The sequence below is a fragment of the Heptranchias perlo genome, chromosome 18 (assembly GCF_035084215.1).
Source record: "Heptranchias perlo isolate sHepPer1 chromosome 18, sHepPer1.hap1, whole genome shotgun sequence".
Classification (NCBI taxonomy): Eukaryota; Metazoa; Chordata; class Chondrichthyes; order Hexanchiformes; family Hexanchidae; genus Heptranchias; species Heptranchias perlo.
The window spans coordinates 42,219,787-42,239,896 of record NC_090342.1 but is presented as its reverse complement, the minus strand read 5'-3'; the positions used below and the strand labels follow the sequence as shown (position 1 = coordinate 42,239,896).

General features: G+C 42.5%; 1 protein-coding gene across 1 annotated transcript in view; it reads right to left on the bottom strand.

Moving 5' to 3' along the window:
- LOC137334809 (receptor-type tyrosine-protein phosphatase zeta-like) overlaps window positions 1-8,997 on the bottom strand; it is a 256,238-nt gene extending 247,241 nt beyond the window's left edge. The window contains exon 1 of the mRNA XM_067999798.1: window positions 8,769-8,997. Within this exon, the coding sequence (XP_067855899.1) occupies window positions 8,769-8,820 (52 nt within the window). The 5' untranslated portion in view covers window positions 8,821-8,997. The remainder of the gene's footprint in view (window positions 1-8,768) is intronic.
- Between the last annotated feature and the right edge of the window lie 11,113 nt (window positions 8,998-20,110).

Sequence of the window (20,110 nt, the reverse complement as noted above, 5' to 3'; positions counted from 1 at the left end):
CAAGTGTTGAACCTTTTGCATATTGCAAAGAAATGTTTCCAGTACAGGCAGTGGCATTATACCAACAAAGTGGCAATAATTATCTATGAAAAAAGCATATTTACACACAATGCATCTACATGCCACAACTTCCTAGTGATCTTTGTAAAGCTCGAAAGAAAGAAATTTCAAAAGAAAGCAATAAATAACGAACTTGCATTTCTACAGCGGCTTTCACAACCTCAGGACGTCCCAAAGCACTTTACAGCCAATGAAATACTTTTGAAGTGTAGTCACTGTTGTAATGTAGGGAACGCAGCAACTAATTTGCACAAAGCAGAGTCCCACAAACAGCAATGAAATAAATGACCAGATCATCTGTTTTTAGTGTTGGTTAAGGGATCAATGTTGGCCAGGACAACAGGAGAATTCCCCTGCTCTTCTTTGAAATAATGCCATGGGATCATTTGCATCCACCTGAGAGGGTAGGCGGGGCCGCGGTTTAACTTCCAATGACTCCAACAGTGCAACAATCCCTTAGTATTGCATTGAAGCGTCAGCCTGGCTTATATACTCAAGTTTCTGGAGTGAGGCTTGAACCCATGACCTACTTACTCAGAGGTGACAGTGCTACCACTGAGCCACAGCTGACACACTTAAGTTGGAAATTGCACATATTCTAAATAGTTCCTTTTTTGCTATATATACATACGTACACATATATATATATATATATATATATGTGTATATATAAGATATAACTTACTTCATCTCATAACTATTATTTTTCTCACCAATTATCTTTTCTTGCCCTCCTCCTGAAGGTGTTAACTCCTTGCTGAAGTATTCAAGTATTGACAGAAGCCAACTGGTACCTTGCCCAAGTAGTCATTAATCATGTGTGTCCCTTGACAGTGAGTGTCAGCAAACTATTCAACTGTGTAGAATATCACAGCAGAATCTAATTCTGTACTCACCCAATGTTCAATTACGCACACTTCCTCCAAGGGTTCTGGACAACGATCAGGTAGGAACACTGGTCAGTCTTATCCTCTCTAACCCAGGGAAGATAAGGCCACCCTGGATGATTGGCTAATTCAGCACAATTGCTAGTAGCCAGTTCAAGAACTGCAGTGGTAGCCTTTCGCCAGGGAATGAGGAAAACAAACCAAGAGGAAGAGAAAATAATAGGATTTAAAATAAAAGAGAAAGACCTTTGATGCTAGTTCCACAATTGAACATTTGACTTTTTTGGGTAATGCAAGATCCTCAATCACATTATTTTAAAAAAAAATACAGCCACAATCCATTGAAAGCATGGGAGAAGGTCATCTCTAAAAATATACAATGATCATCTTCAATGGTACAAACAAAATTAATAGTTTTGATCGAGATGTATTTTTATCATTTAAAAAAAATCTCATAAGACAGGCCAATGAGGAATATTGTCCTGATACGAATGACTAATGCAAGAATCTATTATTGTGCAATCTCAAACAGCTGCAGTTCTTAAATCATTTTCCTCTAGCTTTTTTAATGATTGACAGAATATTTATGTGAAGAGTTTTTAAAAAACTTTTAAAAACCTTAGTGCTGTCATTTTGTAGCACCATTAACATCTAAAGATAAATAGAATGTTGGACTGAGAAAGGGCCATACTGCTAACCCATTTGGGTTCACATTCTGGATCTGTATGGACAATTTTCTTCTATTTCCTGTCTAGGTGTCATATCCCCTACTTCCATCTGCCCACTGAGGTCTTCAATCCTTCAAAAAGTCACTATTCATTGAGCCAAGTTGCATTTTATTTACTGTATTAAGTTAACAACTCTGAATGTGAAGAAGTTAATCTTGAAGTTACATTCAGCTTGCCTTCTTCTCAGCTTCTAATCGTGCTGCTAGTTTTATTTTGCTGGTCCCACACAAAGCACTTCTTCATATCTTCTCTTTCAATTCCCCGTGTTATTTAAAAAAGCCGAGATCACCTCCTCCCCCAATGAAAACAGGTTGAGCTCTCTTAGCTATTCTGCAAAGCTCATAGTTCTAAAATACAGACAACAGCCATGCAAACCCTTCTTTGAATCCTTTCCAATGCCTCAATGCCTTCTATTTTATAACTGTACAGTGACCAGAAACTGAAAACAATACTTTGTTGTGGTCTCATTAATGTTTTATAGAGTATCAGTATCACTTCCTGGGACTCGTTTCATTTCTATAGATTCTCCACTTGATAATATTAATCTTTGCAATCGCTGTAATGCAGTATGCTGAAGGTTTCAACATTAGGTTAGTCATCACATTCATTTCATTTCCCAACTATCTCATTTACCAATATCCTATATTTTTAAATAGCTATTTTAGCACTAATATGCATCACTTTACATTTCTCAATATTACTTTGAAATTGTCTTTGCAATAAGCCATTTCCAAATATGAAATTATTTTGGTTTGGAGAGACAGAAGAGCCAGGCGATGGTGCATCATTTTCAACATGATCATATCACCCACAAGTAATATGGTAATGTGATTTGTGTCAATGTGTTGTGTGTTTGAAAAGTCTTTTTTCATTTGTTTATGAACACAATAGTCTGTTTTTAAATACCATTTGCCTTTCATCTGTCCAGCTGCAGATCTTTTGGAGCACGAACCCTCAAATCAAGTCATCCTATGATTCCAGAGCAACTTTTACAATGCAGTGATCCAGCAAAGATGAAGAGGCAAGAAGAGAGAGAGCAGCAATCTGTTCTGGTGACCAAAAGGAGCTCAGGGCTTTTGATCAAAACCATTTATTGTTTTTTATTACTTATTAAATTCGAATTTCGGCTTTTGTACTTGACAGAATAAAGTCATTCATTCCAAAAGCAACTTTATCCGCACATGATTTATGAAATATTCAGTTACTAAGAAGGACCAAAGTATGCATTTATTGCGCAGACTGTCTTAATTAAAAGTACAGCCAACAACTGTCCTGTGAACACCAGTAAAAAGTTACTTGGACCTGTGAAGAACTGCTTAGACTGGAATGTCATTTTTGCATAACTGATTGGTCCTTGGTTCATCTGAGTTTGGAGATCTAGTATTGCAATGCTCTGTATTTTTTTAGGGAGAACATCCTGAGCAACAAAGTGGTGCAGAGCACATCAGCACCAAAGTACAAAGCAAGAGAGTGTTGGGATGCATTTTGATTAGCCCCTCTGCTCCGTGAGATCCAAATCTCAGTTGCATCATTGTGTGATGGTGCTGAGCAGTGTTCCAGATGCCTCCCAGAGAAAGGGAAGAAAGACTGAAAGAAGTGTCATCCATAGGCCCCCCTCATGGATTTCGTGGCAGCTGACTCAAGGGTGACGCTCTGAGCAGTCACCCTCTCAATTATAGAAGAAGGAAGAATGAGGGGTAACACATCTTCAAAAAATGAAGCTAGATATGTATTATAACTCCCTGTAAAATATTACTCACGTCCTTGAGGTTGAAAAAATTCTGGAAAAATAACTACACTACACTGATGGATCTGGCCTGAGAAAATTGGAATCAAAGAATGGCAGGCAAAACTGTAATTGAATAATGGGCGGCCTTTGAAGAGGAAATGGTTCGGGTACAGTCTAGGTACATTCCCATAAGGGCGAAAGGTAGGGCAACCAAAGCCAGAGCTCTCTAGATGACGAAAGAGATAGAGAGTGAGATGAAAAGGGGCATAGGACAGAGGTCAGGTTGATAATACAAGTGAGAACCAGGCTGAATATAGAAAATACAGAGCAGAAGTGAAAAAGGAAATAAGAGGGGCAAAGAGAGAGTATGAGAATGGATTGGCAGTTAACATAAAAGGGAATCCAAAAGTCTTCAATAGGCATATAAATAGTAAACGGGTAGTATGAGGAGGGGTGGGGCTGATTGGGAACAAAAAGGAGATCTACGCATGGGGGCAGAGGGCATGGCTGAGGTACTAAATGAGTACTTTGCATCTGTCTTTACCAAAGAAGAAGATGCTGCCAAAGTCACAGAAAAAGAAGAGATAGTTGAGATACTGGATGGGCTAAAAACTGGTGAAGAGGAGGAACTAGAAAGGCTGTCTTACTTAAAGTAGAAAAGTCACCCAATTTGGATGGGATGCACCCTAGGTTGCTGAGGGAAGTAAGGGTGGAAATTGCAGAGATGCTGGCAATAATCTTCCAATCCTCCTTAGATATCGGGGTGGTGCCAGTGGACTGGAGAATTGCAAATGTTACACCCTTGTTCAAAAAAGGGTGTAAGGATAAATCCAACAACAATAGGTCAGTCAGTTTAACCTCGGTGGTTGGGAAGCTTTTAGAAATGATAATCTGGGACAAAATAATAGTCACTTGGACAAGTGTGGATTAATAAAGGAAAGCCAGCACAGATTTGTTAAAGGCAAATTGTGTTTAACTAACTTGATTAAGTTTTTTGATGAGGTAATAGAAAGGGTTGATGAGGGCCATGCGGTTGATGTTGTGTATATGGACTTTCAAAAGGCATTTGATAAAGTGCCACATGATAGGCTTATCAGCTAAGTTGAAGACCGTGGAATAAAAGGGGCAGTGGCAACATGGATATGAAATTGGCTAAGTGACAGGAAACAGAGAGCAGTGGTGCACTGCTGTTTTTCAAACAGAAGGAAAGTAAAAGGAAAGTGGTGTTCCCCAGGCGTTGGTACTAGGACCACTGCTTATCTTGATATATATTAATGACTTGGACTTGGGTGTACAAGGCACAATTTCAAAATTTACAGATGACACAAAACTTGGAAGTGTAGTAAACAGTGAGGAGGACATAAACAGGCTGGTAGAATGAGCGGACAAATGGCAGATGAAATTTAATGCAAAGTGATACATTTTGGCAGGAAGAATGAGGAGAGGCAATATAAACTAAATTACACAATTTTAAAGGGGGTGCAGGAACAGAGAGACCTGGGGTATATGTACACAAATCTTTGAAGGTGGCAGGACAGGTTGAGAAAACAATTAAAAAAGCATACCAGATCCTGGGCTTTATAAGTAGAGGCATAGAGTACAAAAGCAAGGAAGTTATGTTGAACCTTTATAAAACACTGGTTTGGCCACAGCTGGAGTATTGTGTCCAATTCTGGGCACCGCACTTTAGGAAGGATGTGAAGGCCTTAGAGAGGGTGCAAAAAGATTTACTAGAATGGTTCCAGGGATGAGGGCTTTCAGTTATGTGGATAGACTAGGGGAGCTGGGGTTGTTCTCCTTAGAGCAGAGAAGGTTAAGAGAAGATTTGATAAAAGTGTTCAAAATCATGAAGGATTTAGATAAAGTAAATAAAGAGAAATTGTTCCAATTGATGGAAGGGTCGAGAACCAGTGGACACAGATTTAAAGTGATTGGCAAAATGACCAAAGATGACATGAGGAAAAACTTCTTTACGTAGCAAGTAGTTATGATCAGGAATGCGCTGCCTGAAAGGATAATGGAAGTAGATTCAATCGTGGCTTTCAAAAAGGAATTGGATAAATACTTGAAGGGAAAAAATTTGCAGGGGTATGTGGAGTGGGGGAGTGGGACTAACTGGTTTGCTCTTAAAAAGAGCCAGCATGGGCTCGATGGGCTGAATGGCCTCTTTCTATGCTGTAACCATTCTATGATTCTGTGACAAAGAAATTAAGTCAACTGAAGACTTCAGATGACTCTTACATAGATTGTGCTTTAAGGTTATCCCAAAAGGGACCACAATCTAAACTCCATATGGTTCCAATGCAAGAACAGATTTTTGAGCTTCCTGTAGATTATGTCCCATGAATTTTCCTAGTGAACCATCCATTTAAAGTCTAACCTGAGACTGGCTTGTTCAAGAGAAGTATAAAAAGGGAGTTCAGCCATAGGGGTAGTAGAAGTAACAGCAGCAACTGCAATAGCAAGGAGAAAAGAAAGGGCTGCTTTGCTCAGAACTTCTTGCCAATTTTCTAGTTAGCTGTACTACTACCTATTATACAGGGCTGCAGGCTATTGCCCAACTATACCAGTCATCATTGCTCTGGCTCCAATATGGACTTCAGCGCAGCTCTCAAAACCCAGCAGAACATGTACTTGAACAGGCCAAGCTTCTGTTATCTATTGTTGATGGCTTCCAATTACTTTAGATGCGCTACTAGAGCTTATGATATCATGCATAACCCTATGGTAGATTACAAATATAAATAAGGAGAAACACAACGAAACATTAACAAGACAGAAAGCAAGGACTAAATCTTACTTAGGAAACATAAGGATAGAAGGAAACTATAAAGAAAGAAAAAGATATGCAATTTTAAAAGCAAGGGACTTGATACAAAGAGAATGCATTAGAAGACTGAAACCAGCTTTCCTTTTCTGGTTTTTCAATGGAAATTAGGATTGACCATTCAACCTCCATCAAAATACAATGAAACATTTGAGTTTATTTGTGAAAAAAATGTCAAAGTACCACTGAAAATAGTAGGTCGGTGTCTAATAAATATACAATGTTCTTAAAATGTTTAGCTTTCTGATGGCAATACATTTAGTATAAAAAATTAAAATTTTAAACTTTATTTTCTGTGATGTGTTCTTTGTCTTCTGCTGCATACTTTTTGAACTGTAATCAAACTGGATCAAATTGTGTCACAAGCAGAGTCTAAAGTGTTACTCCTCATAGGGATTGCGAGAAGAAAGCTGATAAAATGAAGCAAAAGGTCTATGTGGTATTCAAAATGATCAGCACAACTGTAAGGTGAAGATCTATATTTTTCATTTAATGCTACTTTTCGTAACAGCTCCATTATCAAAGCAGGAATAAACTTCTACATCGTTAGCAATGGGATGAAAGGAACACAGACCGGAGCTTTTGTGGACAGAAGGCTGGAGCTGACAATCCTTTTTCTCATTCTCTTCATCTCTGCCACGGACATCAATCTTAGAGAAACCACTAGATCACAAAAGCTTTAAGTAATTTTGTATAATTGCAGAGATTCAAATAAACTTATCACATCACTGGTACACGTTGAGGTCATTACTACTCTCTGTTACATTTTCACACAAATTTCCAGTTGCCAATGACTTTCGACATACTGGCATGCATTTTTTTTGCAATTGTCCATAAATATTTAAAATGTGAAATTTATCACATGAAACATGTCCAATTGTCTTACAAAATACAGATGGCACAGCACTAGCCATATGGATAAGTTAAAACAGCATTTGACTCTTTCAAAAGACTTTGAATTAAATCTTCAAATCTTAAAGTACTAAGTTTACTTGGTTATGAGAAAGATTTAAACTGTGGGCCGTATTGTGACCTACAATTAAGTACACCCAACAACCGCTGAATTATGAGTCCTCTATGCTCTGGCCGTGAATCCACAAGGAACTGCTCAACCTAATCTCATATAGGACCATTTATCAGAAAGGACATTTTCATCACTGTCTGGGCTAGATTTGAACCCAAGCGGCGGAGGTGAAAGAATAAGGTTCAATGGAGTTCATTCACCACCTGCCAGTTTTTCTTCCCCCGCCTCCCTATCATTTTGATCCAAACTTGGCTTAGAAAAATAGAGCACTGGGATTAGTAGCTACATAGCTGACTATGTAGAAATGGCTTGTTCTCAATGAGTCCTACCAGTCTCAGTCAATGAAGCGGAGTTCAAAAATCCACTGTGAGATTGATAGCACTGGTCGAGAAGGGAGCTTGTCCAACAGCAGGCCTACCGATTACAATATTGTATCTCTTTTAAACATCTGTGTGGGACTTTTCTTTGTTCTTTCACTCTCTCTCTCTCCTTTATTGCTGGCTTTAACACCCATGAAGAACAGCCCCTGAGTAATCAACCTGTCTTTAATAGATGCTGACAACAAAATTCAGTGAAGAACAAAGGGCTGCAAAACGAATTGAGGTTTCTGTCAATATAGAAAGGAGCAGTGACTGAGAAAAATACCTTCTAGGTTGTTGGTTTTGCAAGAGAAGCATGCCCTGTATTGTATTCTGCTAATGTGCACCAGTTCTCAATTTCAAAAATGTTCTTCACCTAATTACAAGTTAATATTTGCCCACTAATAGGCAAAACAACGGGATGTCACTGCAACAGCTGGCTAAACGTGCCATAAAACTGATGAAGGTTTGCTAGCACACGTTAAATAATAAAGGTGTAAGTTTACACGAATATATGGCCAGATGCTGTAATGCAATAAGTATTACACAGGCTGCAGTGCCAAAACAGGTCGCCTATTTGGACTCTTAAAAAAAATCCCATTCCCTTAAAATCTTCTCGCAACTCCCCCTCCCCTCAATAAGACTGCAGCGACATTATGGGCTCATCCCAATACCAAGTGCCCACTGTCAAAAGGGTCGTGCTTTTTAAGAACAGCAGTTCCCCTCCGTTCACCTCCTTCCTCATCATTGTAACTCGGGAAGGAGACGGTCCTTTCACCCGTCCACCCAAAGAGCAGCTCACACACACGGAAACATTCTGAACAACCCGACGGCTCAGTCAGGAATCAACAGCATCACAGCTAATAAAAAAAAAGGCAAAATAAAAGATTCAATGAAGATTCGGCTGCAGTTTGTTTTTTGTTTACGATTAACATCCCACATAATATTTTGACGCACTTTTCTCTCTCCCTCCCCCTGGGCTATCTTCTCTGTTGAGCTTTGAGGACCTGGTAATACAGAAGCCCCCCAAACACTGACAGGATTTGTAACAACTCACTTCGTATGGCGAATTTCGCAAGAAATGTGATTTATTTTTTTTCATGAGGTAAAGACGCAACAACACGGAGACTGCAGATCGGTTCAATTGCACTCACCCACTTGACAGATACAAAGGATTGCGAGGATCCAGCGAGACTCGGGCAGCATGTCCACGGAGCCTGGTCCGGCGACAACTTGTTGAATTTGGTAACAGAATTAAGTCCTTCTGGTGAAGAGGTTTCTTCTTTTTGTTGTTGTTGTTGCTTTCTGTCAGACGGTGAGGCGAGAGGAGCCGTGCCTGTGTGACAAGGTAGCCAAGTGACTGAAAGTCGCCCTCAACCTGAGTGACTCCAGAGAGAGTGAGAGAGGCTGAGCAGAGCAATCTCAGTGTAACAGCAAAAGTGGGTCTGGCTCTGTGTGTGTGAGAGAGAGAGAGTGAAAGAGGCTGAGCAGAGCAACTCAGTGTAACAGCAAAAGTGGGTCTGGCTCTGTGTGTGAGAGAGAGAGAGTGAGTGAGGCTGAGCAGAGCAACCTCAGTGTAACAGCAAAAGTGGGTCTGGCTCTGTGTGTGTGTGAGAGAGTGAGTGACTGGGAAATTCTCAATGAATGTGAGCTCTTGCCTGCCTATTGCTGTGACAGCCACTCTCAGCCAGTGATTGTGAACACCCCATTAAATGAGTGAATGTGAGATACTCGGGGTGAAGCCCGAGCTGTCAACTTGTGCCTGAATGTGATCTGCTTTACTGTGTGTGAGACTTTCAGCTGTCTTTGTACTGGCGATGAGATTCCGGGAGACTGGTGTCCGCCAGCTAGCTCCTGACGTTTACAGTAATAAATGACTCCCTTATCACAGCAGCAGAATTGTAGACTCATTTTTCTCTGGGTCTACGACTGCTTGCCGGATAGGGGAGCCAGGTTTAGTAGTGGACGTGCTGGGTTCCCAGAATCCAGTCTAAAAAAGTGGCATTATCAAATCAGCCAAGTGACTCTTGAATGGGATTTTCAGGGTCCAGATATACTGCCACCTTCACAGCAGGGTGCTGGAATCCACCGCAGCCAAGAGAGCATCGTGCAGCCCCAACCCTAACACAATTAGATGGCCTTTAAAGAGGAGATGATTCAGGTACAGTCTAGGCACATTCCAACGAGGGAGAAAGTTAGGGCAACTAAAGCCAAAGCTCCCTGGATGACAAAGGAGATAGAGAATAAGACAAAGCTGAAAAAGGGGGCGTATGACAGATGTCAGGTTGATAGCACAAGTACCAGGCAGAATATAGAAAGTTCAGAGGGGAAGTGAAAAAGGAAACAAGAGGGGCTAAGAGAGAGTATGAGAATAGACTAGCAGCCAACATAAAGGGAATCCAAAAGTCTTCTATAGGCATGTAAACAGTAAATGGGTAGTAAGAGGACGGGTGGGGCTGATTAGGGGACATAAAGGAGATCTACTCATGGAGGCAGTGGGTATGGCTGAGGTATTAAATGAGTATTTTGCATTGGTCTTTACCAAGAAAGAAGATGCTGCCAGAGTCTCGGTAAAGGAAGATATAGTTAAGATAATGGATGGGCTAAAAATTGATAAAGAGGAGGTACTAGAAAGGCTGGTTGTACTTAAAGTAGATAAGTCACCTGGTCTGGATGGGATGCACCCTAGGATGTTGAGGGAAGTAAGGGGGAAATTGCTGAGGTACTGGCCATAATCTTCCAGACACCCTTAGATTCGGGAGGACCGGAGAATTGCAAACGTTACACCCTTGTTCAAAAAAGGGTGTAAAGATAAACCCAGCAACTATAGGTCAGTCAGTTTAACCTCGGTGGTGAGGAACTTTTGAAAATGATAATCCGGGACAGAATTAACAGTCATTTGGATGAGCATGGATTGATTAGGGATTTGTTGAAGGCAAATTGTGTTTAACTAACCTGATAGAGTTTTTTGATGAGGGAACATAGAGGGTAGATGAGGGCAATGCAGTTGATGTGGTGTATATGGACTTTCAAAAAGCATTTGATAAAGTGCCACATGGTAGGCTTGCTATTAAGATTGTGGCCCATGGAATAAAGAGGGCAATAGCAACATGGATATAGAATTGGCTAAATGACAGGAAACAGAGAGTAGTGGTGAACGGTTGTTTTTCGGACTGGAGGGAGGTGTGCAGTGGTGTTCCCCAGGGGTCGGTGCTGGGACCACTCCTTTTCTTGATATATATTAATGACTTGGACTAGGGAGTACAGGGCACAATTTCAAAATTTTCAGATGACACAAAACTTGGAAGGGTAGTAAATAGTGAGGAGGATAGTGATAGACTTCAAGAGGATACAGACACTCTGGTGGCATGGGCAGACACATGGCAGATAAAGTTTAACGTGGAAAAATGCAAGGTGATGCATTTCGGTAGGAAAACTGAGGCGAGGCAATATAAACTAAAGGGCACAATTCTAAAAGGGGTAGAGGAACATATGGATCTGGGGGTATATGTGCATAAATCATTGAAGGTGGCAGGGCAGGTTGAGAAAGCGGTTAAAAAAGCATACGGGGTCCTGGGCTTTATAAATAGAGGCATAGCGTACAAAAGCAAGGAAGTTATGATGAACCTTTATAAAACACTGGTTCGGCCACAACTGGGGTATTGTGTCCAGTTCTGGGCACCACATTTTAGGAACATTGTGAAGGCCTTAAAGAGGGTGCAGAGGAGATTTACTAGAATGATTCCAGGAATGAGGGACTTAAATTATGTGGATAGACTGGAGAAGCTGGGATTGTTCTCCTTCGAACAGACAGGTTGAGAGGAGATTTGATAGAGGTATTTAAAATCATGAAGGGTCTAGACAGAGTAGATAGAGAGAAACTGTTCCCATTGGCAGAAGAGTCAAGAACCAGAGGGCATAGATTTAAGATGATTGGCAAAAGAACCAAAGATGATATGAGGAAAAACGTTTTTACAAGCGAGTGGTTAGGATCTGGAATGCACTGCCCGAGGGAGTGGTGGAGGCAGATTCGATCATGGCCTTCAAAAGGGAACTGGGTAAGTACTTGAAACAAAAAAATGTGCAGGGCCACGGGGATAGAGCGGGGCAGTGGGACTAGCTGGATTGCTCGTGCATAGATCCGGCACAGACTCGATGGGCCAAATGGCCTCTTTCCGTGCTGCAACCTTTCTATGATTCTATGATTCTATAATGTACAGGGTTAGGGTTAGCACTTGGAAGTTCACACCAGCTGCAGCGTCACCACTTGGTGTTCACACCAGCTGCAGTGTCACTACTTGGTGCTCACACCAGCTACAGTGTCACTACTTGGTGTTCACACCAGCTACAGTGTCACTACTTGGTGTTCACACCAGCTGCAGTGTCACTACTTGGTGTTCACACCAGCTGCAGTGTCACTACTTGGAGTTCACACCAGCTGCAGTGTCTCCATGTGGTGTTCACACCAGCTGCAGTGTCACTACTTGGAGTTCACACCAGCTGCAGTGTCTCCATGTGGTGTTCACACCAGCTGCAGTGTATATACCAGCTACCGTGTCACTACTTGGTGTTCACACCAGCTACAGTGTCACTACTTGGTGTTCAAACCAGCTACAGTGTCACCACTTGGTGTTCACACCAGCTGCAGTGTCTCCATGTGGTGTTCACACCAGCTGCAGTGTCACTACTTGGAGTTCACACCAGCTGCAATGTCACCACTTGGGAGTTTACACCAACTGCAGCATAACTCCAGCTCAGTGCAAAGCCACATTTCAACAATGCCTAGTACCCGAAAACTTTTACAAGTTTGAACAGAATATATTTGATGACAAGAGAAAGGATACTCCTCCACTGCTCCTTCCTAGCGAAAGAAAACATGAACCTGGGGAGCCAAACTCCGCGGAAGTGTGAGACCACACATATACAAAGTTCCATTGCACCTAGGTACCAGTCAATCGGAGAGCAGTGAGCATTATAACAAGGTTGCGATTGCAAATCATCTGTTAGCTGTAGCATAAATGTAGCTTAGTGGGTGTGACTGTGTGTTGGTGTGTCAACTGCCAGTGAAATTTTGAATGCTAGTAAAGAGCAGAGAGTGGGTGAATGTGAGCAGTTCTGTCTGAATATGGGAATCTCCTGTGATTATCTCAGTGGTTAAGGTTTGCGTGACTGACTAGCATCTGGTGAACATTGATCCCCATTTAGTTTTATCGCACAATTACCTAGTTAACATCTTTGGTTGAGGTTCAGTTTTGGGCTCACTGGAAGCACATGTATACAAAAGCAAGCTTCTGTGTTACAATACCTAACAGGTCAAACCTGGCATTGCAGGCAGACTCTGGTTTTGCACCAGTCTGTTTTTGAGGGTGGCAGTGGTAATTTTGATCATAGAAAATTGAACAGTAGAAGTCCAGTTTTTAATTCCCACATTTAAAAAAAACATACATCCCATGTGTGAGAGGGTGTATTTTGCACCCACACATACACGATCTAACCTGTTTTATGCAGGCACCGACACATTCATTTTGTCAATGAGCACAGTGCATTTTTAAAGTTCCACCTCTCTCCCCTTAGAGACACTCCCATCTTTTTTTTAATTAATTTCCTAAAGGTCATAAGTGTACCAGCTGTGTTTTTACAATTTTTAACTGAATTCAGATTCTCAAACAATGGGATTTAGAACTTTTTGTTCTCCGGATTACTAGTCCAGTAAGATATCCATTACGCTACCATATCCCTGATTTTGAATTGGCCCTACCGTCACTATACAGGAGCCTGGGCATCATGCTGGGTGTGAATGTGAGTGCCATTGACTCTCTCTTGATGTTGCACTGACAAAAGTGAATGTGTCTGCATATCTTGAGTGTTATTCACTTGAAGTGAATTGGTCTGTGTGTGTGTGTGTGTGTGTGTGTGTGTCTGGCACTGACTTTTACTATGAGCTCTGTATCACTGATTCGGTAACAGCAGTGCTACCGTTAAACAACTGTTTGGTAGTCATAACTGCTTTGAGAGTATTGTACGCTAACAGCAACCAGTAATAGAGCCTGGTCCATTCTGCTTTCAAATCTGAGAAAGGCAGAGCCTTGAACCTACATGAAACTAAACAAATTCAGAAATCCACCACCTGCATCCTATCCCAAAATAAGTCCCACTCACCTATCACCCCAGTCCTCACTGCCCTTCCACTGGTCCCCATCACTCATTCCATTGATTTCAAAACTTTTGTTCACAAATCCCTCCATGCCTTTGATTCACATGAGAACATAAGAAGTAGAAGCAGGAGTAGGCCATAAGGCCCCTCAAACCTGCTCTGACCTCAACTCCACTTTCCTGCCCAATCCCTATATCCCTTGATTCCCCTAGAGTCCAAAAATCTATCCATCTCAGCCTTGAATACATTCAATGACTCAGCAGCCACACCCCTCTGGGGTAGAATTCCAAAGGTTCACAACCCTCTGCGTGAAGAAATTCCTCCTCATCTCAGTCTTGAATGGCAGACCCCTTATCCTGCGACTATGCCCCCTAGTTCTAGATTCTCTAGCCGGGGAAACAATCTCTCGGCATCTACTCCATCAAGCCCCCCTCATATTCTTATATGTTTCAATGAGATCACCAAGAGAAATTAAAGATAGTATTAAATCAAAGAAAGAGGCATATAAAGTTGCCAGAAAAAGCAGTAAGCCTGAGGATTGGGAGCACTTTAGAATTCAGCAAAGGAGGACCAAGAAATTGATAAAGAAAGAGAAAATAGAATGAGAATAAACGGACTGTAAAAGTTTCTATCGGTATGTAAAAAGGAAAAGACTGGCGAAGGCAAATGTGGGTCCCTTACAGACAGAGACGGGAGAATTTATAATGGGGAATAAGGAAATGGCAGAGAAATTAAACAAATACTTTGTGTCTGTCTTCACGGAAGAAGACACAAAAAACCTCCCAGAAATATTAGAGAACAAAGGGTCTGGCGAGAATGAGGAACTGAAGGAAATTAGTATTAGTAAAAAATAGTACTAGAGAAATTAATGGGACTGAAAGTCAATAAATCCCAAGGACCCAATGATCTACATCCCAGGGTTTTGAAAGAGGTGACTATAGAGATAGTGGATGCATTAGTTGTCATCTTCCAAAATTCTATAGATTCTGGAACGGTCCTGCAGATTGGAGGGTAGCAAATGTAACCCCACTATTTAAGAAAGGAGGGAGAGAGAAAACAGGGAACTACAGATCTGTTAGCCTGACATCAGTAGTAGGGAAAATGCTAGAATTAATTATAAAGGATGTGATAACAGAACACTTAGAAAATAATAATAGGATTTGGCAGTGCCATCATGGATTTATGAAAGGGAAATCATGTTTGACAAACCTATTGGAGTTCTTTGAGGATGTAACTAGTGGAATAGATAAGGTGGAACCAGTGGATGTGGTGTATTTGGATTTTCAGAAGGCTTTCGATTAGGTCCCACACAGGAGGTTGGTGAACAAAGTTAGAGCACATGGAATTGGGGGTGATATACTGGCATGGATTGAGAATTTGTTACAGACAAAAAATAGAGAGTAGGAATAAACAGGTCTTTTTCAGGTTGACAGACTGTGACTAGTGGAGTACCGCAGGGATCGGTGCTTGGGCCCCAGCTATTCACAATCTATATCAATGATTTGGATGAGGGGACCAAATGTAATATTTCCAAGTTTGCTAATGACACAAAACTAGGTGGAAATGTGAGTTGGGAGGAGGATGCAAAGAGGCTTCAAGGGGATATAGACAGGCTAAGTGAATGGGCAAGAACATAACAGATGGAATATAATGTGGAAAAATGTGAAGTTATCTACTTTGGTAGGAAAAACAGAAATGCATAGTATTTTTTAAATGGTAAGAGACTGGGAAATGTTGATATTCAAAGAGACGTGGGTGTCCTTGTACATGAGTCACTGAAAACTAACACGCAGGTGCAGCAAGCAATTAGGAAGGCAAATAGTATGATGGCCTTTATTACAAGAGGATTTGAGTACAGGAGTAAAGATATCTTACTGCAATTATATAGGGCCTTGGTGAGACCGCACCTGGAGTATTGTGTGCAGTTTTGGTCTCCTTACCTAAAAAAGGATATACTTGCCATAAAGGGAGTGCAATGAAGGTTCACCAGACTGATTCCTGGGATGGCGGGATTGTCATATGAGGAGAGACTTGGCCTGTATTCTCTAGAGTTTAGAAGAATGAGAGGTGATCTCATTGAAACATGCAAAATTCTTACAGGGCTTGACAGGGTAGATGCAAGGAGGATGTTTCCCCTGTCTGGGGAATCTAGAATCAGGGGTCACAGTCTCAGAATAAAGGTTAGGCCATTTAGGACTGAGATGAAGAGAAATTTCTTCACTCAGAGGTTGGTGAATCTTTGGAATTCTCTATCCCAGAGGGCTGTGGAGGCTCAGTCATTGAGTACATTCAAAACAGAGATCGATAGATTTCTAGATATTAAAGGCATCAAGATATATGGGGATAGTGCAGGAAAATGGCGTTGAGGTGGAAGATCAGCCATAATCTTGTTGAATGGCGGAGCAGGCTCGAGGGGCCGGATGGCCTACTCCTGCTCCTATTTCTTATGTTCTTATGTTCTCATTCTTCTAAACTCCAGAGAGTATAGGCCCATTCTACTCAAACTCGCCTCATAGGACAACCCTCTCATCCCAGGAATTAATCCAGTGAACCTTCGTTGCACTGCCTCTAAGGCAAGTATATCCTTCCTTAGATAAGGAGACCAAAACTGTACTCAGTACTCCAGGTGAGGTTTCACTAAAGCCCTGTACAACTGTAATAAGACTTCCTTATTCTTGTACTCCAACCCCCTTGCAATAAAGGCCAACATGCCATTTGCTTTTCTAATTGCCTGCTGTACCTGCATACTAACATTTTGTGTTTCTTGTACGAGCACACACAAGCCTCTCTGAACATCAACATTTAAGTTTCTCACCATTTAAAAAATATTCTGTTTTTCTGTTCTTCCTATCAAAGTGAATAATTTCACATTTCCCCACACTATACTCCATCATGCCACCTTCTCGCCCACCCACTTAATCTGTCTTTGCAGACTATTTGTATCCTCCTCACAACTTACTTTCCCATCTAGCTTTGTATCATCAGCAAACTTGGATACATTACACTCGGTCCATTCATCTAAGTCTTTAATATAGGTTGTAAATAGCTGAGGCCTAAGCACCGATCCTTGTGGCACTCCACTAGTTACAGCCTGCCAGCCTGAGAATGACCTGTTTATCCCTAGTCTCTGTTTTCCATCCTTTAATCAATCCTCTATCCATGTTAATATATTACCCCCAACCCCATGAGCACTTACCTTGTGTAACAACCTTTTGTGTGACACCTTATCGAATGCCTTTTGGAAATCCAAATATACCACATCCACTGGTTCCCCTTTATCCATCATGCTAGTTATATCCTCAAAAAACTCGAATAAATTTGTCAATCACGATTCCCCTTTCATAAAACCATGTTGACTCTGCCTAATCATATTATGATTTTCTAAGCGCCCTGTTACTATTTCCTTAGTAATGGATTCCAGCGTTTTCCCGACGGCCGATGTCAGGCTAACTGGTCTGTAGTTCCCTGTTTTCTTTCTTCCTCCTTTCTTGTATAGTGGTGTTACATTTGCTACCTTCCAATCCGCTGGGACTCTTCCAGAATCTAGCGAATTTTGAAAGATCATGAGCAATGCATCTACTATCTCTGCAGCCACCTCTTTTAGAACCCTCGGATATAGGCCATCAGGTCCTGGGGATTTGTCGGCTTTTAGTCCCATTAGTTTGTTTAGTACTTTTTCTCTACTGATATTAATTGTTTTAAGTTCCTCGCGCTCATTTACCCCTTGGTTCCCCACTATTTTTTATATGCTTTTTGTGTCTTCTACTGTGAAGACAGATAAAAATATTTGTTTAACGCATCTGCTATTTCCCGATTCCTCATTATAATTTCTCCTGTCCCAGCCTCTAAGAGACCAACGTTTACTTTTGCAACACCCTTCCTTTTTACATACTTGTAAAAGCTCTTACAGTCCGTTTTGATGTTTCTTGCTAGTTTACTTTCTTATTTTATTTTCTCCCTTTTTATCAATCTTTACCCAAGTCACTACACTGTTCTATTGTCTTAAATTTTCTCATTAGATTTCTAAATTTCCCCTCACCTGACCTCTCCCCCCACCACTTTTAGTTTAAAGCCATGTCTACAGCCCTAGTTATTTGATTTGCCAGTTCGCTGGTCCCAGCCCAGTTTAAGTGGAGCCCATCCCAATGGAACAGCTCCCTCTTTCCCCAGTACTGGTGCCAGTGCCCCATGAATCGAAAACCCTTCCTCCCACACCACTCTTTGAGCCACGCATTTAACTCTCTGATCTGTTTGTCCCTATGCCAATTTGCACGTGGCTCAGGTAATAATCCAGAGATTATTACCTTTGAGGTTCTGCTTATTAATTTACACTCCAGCTCCTCAAACTGTCTTAGTAGAACCTCGTTCTTAGTTCTACCTATGTCGTTGGTTCCTACGTGGACCACGACAACTGGATCCTCCCCCTCATATTCCAAGTTTTTTCTAGGTGCGAGGAGATGTCCTTAACCCTGGCAGTGGGCAGGCAACACAGCCTTCGGGACTATTGGTCGTGGCTGCCGAGAACAGTGTCTTTCCCCCTGACTGTGCTATCCCCTACAGCTACCACATTCCTTTATACCCCCTCCCCACCACTTGAATGGCCTCCTGTACCACAGTGCCATGATCAGTTTGCCCAACCTCCCTACAGGTAGCGAGTACCTCATACCTGCTGGACAAGGTCAAAGGCTGAGGGTCCTCCATCACTAGATCCTGAGTCCCCTTACTTGCCTGACTCGCAGTCACACCCTCCTCTCCCTGAACAATGAATGAATCTAAACTACTACCTAATCTAAGAGGTGTGACTGCCTCCTGGTCAAAGTGTCCAGGGAACTCTCCCTCTCCCGGATGCATCACAATGTCTGCAGCTCAGACTCCAGCTCAACAACTCTGAGCTAAAGTTCCTCGAGCCGCGGACACTTACTGCAGATGTGGTTGCCGGGGATCACACTGCTCTCCACAGACTCCCACACACTGCAGTTACTGTACACCACCTGCCCTGCCATTGCTTGTCGAACCAGAATTTATTTATATACTTTATATACTTTTAATCTCTCGCTGTTATTAGGTTTATTAACTAATTAATTAATCGAGTTAAAGTTATTGATTTAAGTTCTCAGTTAAATCCCTGCCCAAAATTAGAGAGAAAAAGAAACAGGAATACTCACCAACCAATCACCTACCTGCTGTCCTGTGACGTCACTCTTTCAATTTGTGGTGAGTTGACTCCAGCTGTGACTCGATTTCCCTCGACCCTCGATCTTCATCACCTCCCTCGCTCCCTCGACCCGCGATCATCACCTCCCACTCTCCCTCGACCCTCGATCTTCATCACCTCCCTCGCTCCCTCGACCCGCGATCATCACCTCCCACTTTGCCTCGACCCTCGATCTTCATCACCTCCCTCTCCCTCGACTCTCGATCTTCATCACCTCCCACTCTCCCTCGACCCTCGATCTTCATCAACTCCCTCGCTCCCTCGACCCTCGATCTTCATCACCTCCCTCTCCCTCGACTCTCGATCTTCATCACCTCCCACTCTCACTCGACCCTCGATCTTCATCACATCCCTCGCTCCCTCGACCCGCGATCATCACCTCCCACTCTCGCTCGACTCTCGATCTTCATCACCTCCCTCTCCCTCGACTCTCGATCTTCATCACCTCCCACTCTCCCTCGACCCTCGATCATCACCTCTCACTCTCCCTCGACACTTGATCTTCATCACCTCCCACTCTCCCTCAATCCTTGATCTTCATCACCTCGCACTCTCCCTCGACTCTCGATCTTCATCACCTCCCACTCTCCCTCGACCCTCGATCATCACCTCCCACTCTCCCTCGACCCTCGATCATCACCTCCCACTCTCCCTCGACCCTTGAGCTTCATCACCTCCCTCGCTCCCTTGACCCGCAATCATCACCTCCCACTCTCCCTCGACCCTCGATCATAATCACCTCCCTCGCTCCCTCGACCCTCGATCATCACCTCCCACTCTCCCTCGACCCGAGATCATCACCTCCCACTCTCCCTCGACCCTCAATCTTCATCACCTCCCTCGCTCCCTCGACCCTCGATCTTCATCACCTTGCACTCTCCCTCGACTCTCTATCTTCATCACCTCCCACTCTCCCTCGACTCTCGATCTTCATCACCTCCCTCTCTCCCTCGACCCTAAATCTTCATCACCTCCCACTCTCCCTCGACCCTCGATCTTCATCACCTCCCATTCTCCCTCGACCCTCGATCTTCATCACCTCGCACTCTCCCTCGACTCTCTATCTTCATCAGCTCCCACTCTCCCTCGACTCTCGATCTTCATCACCTCCCACTCTCCCCCGACCC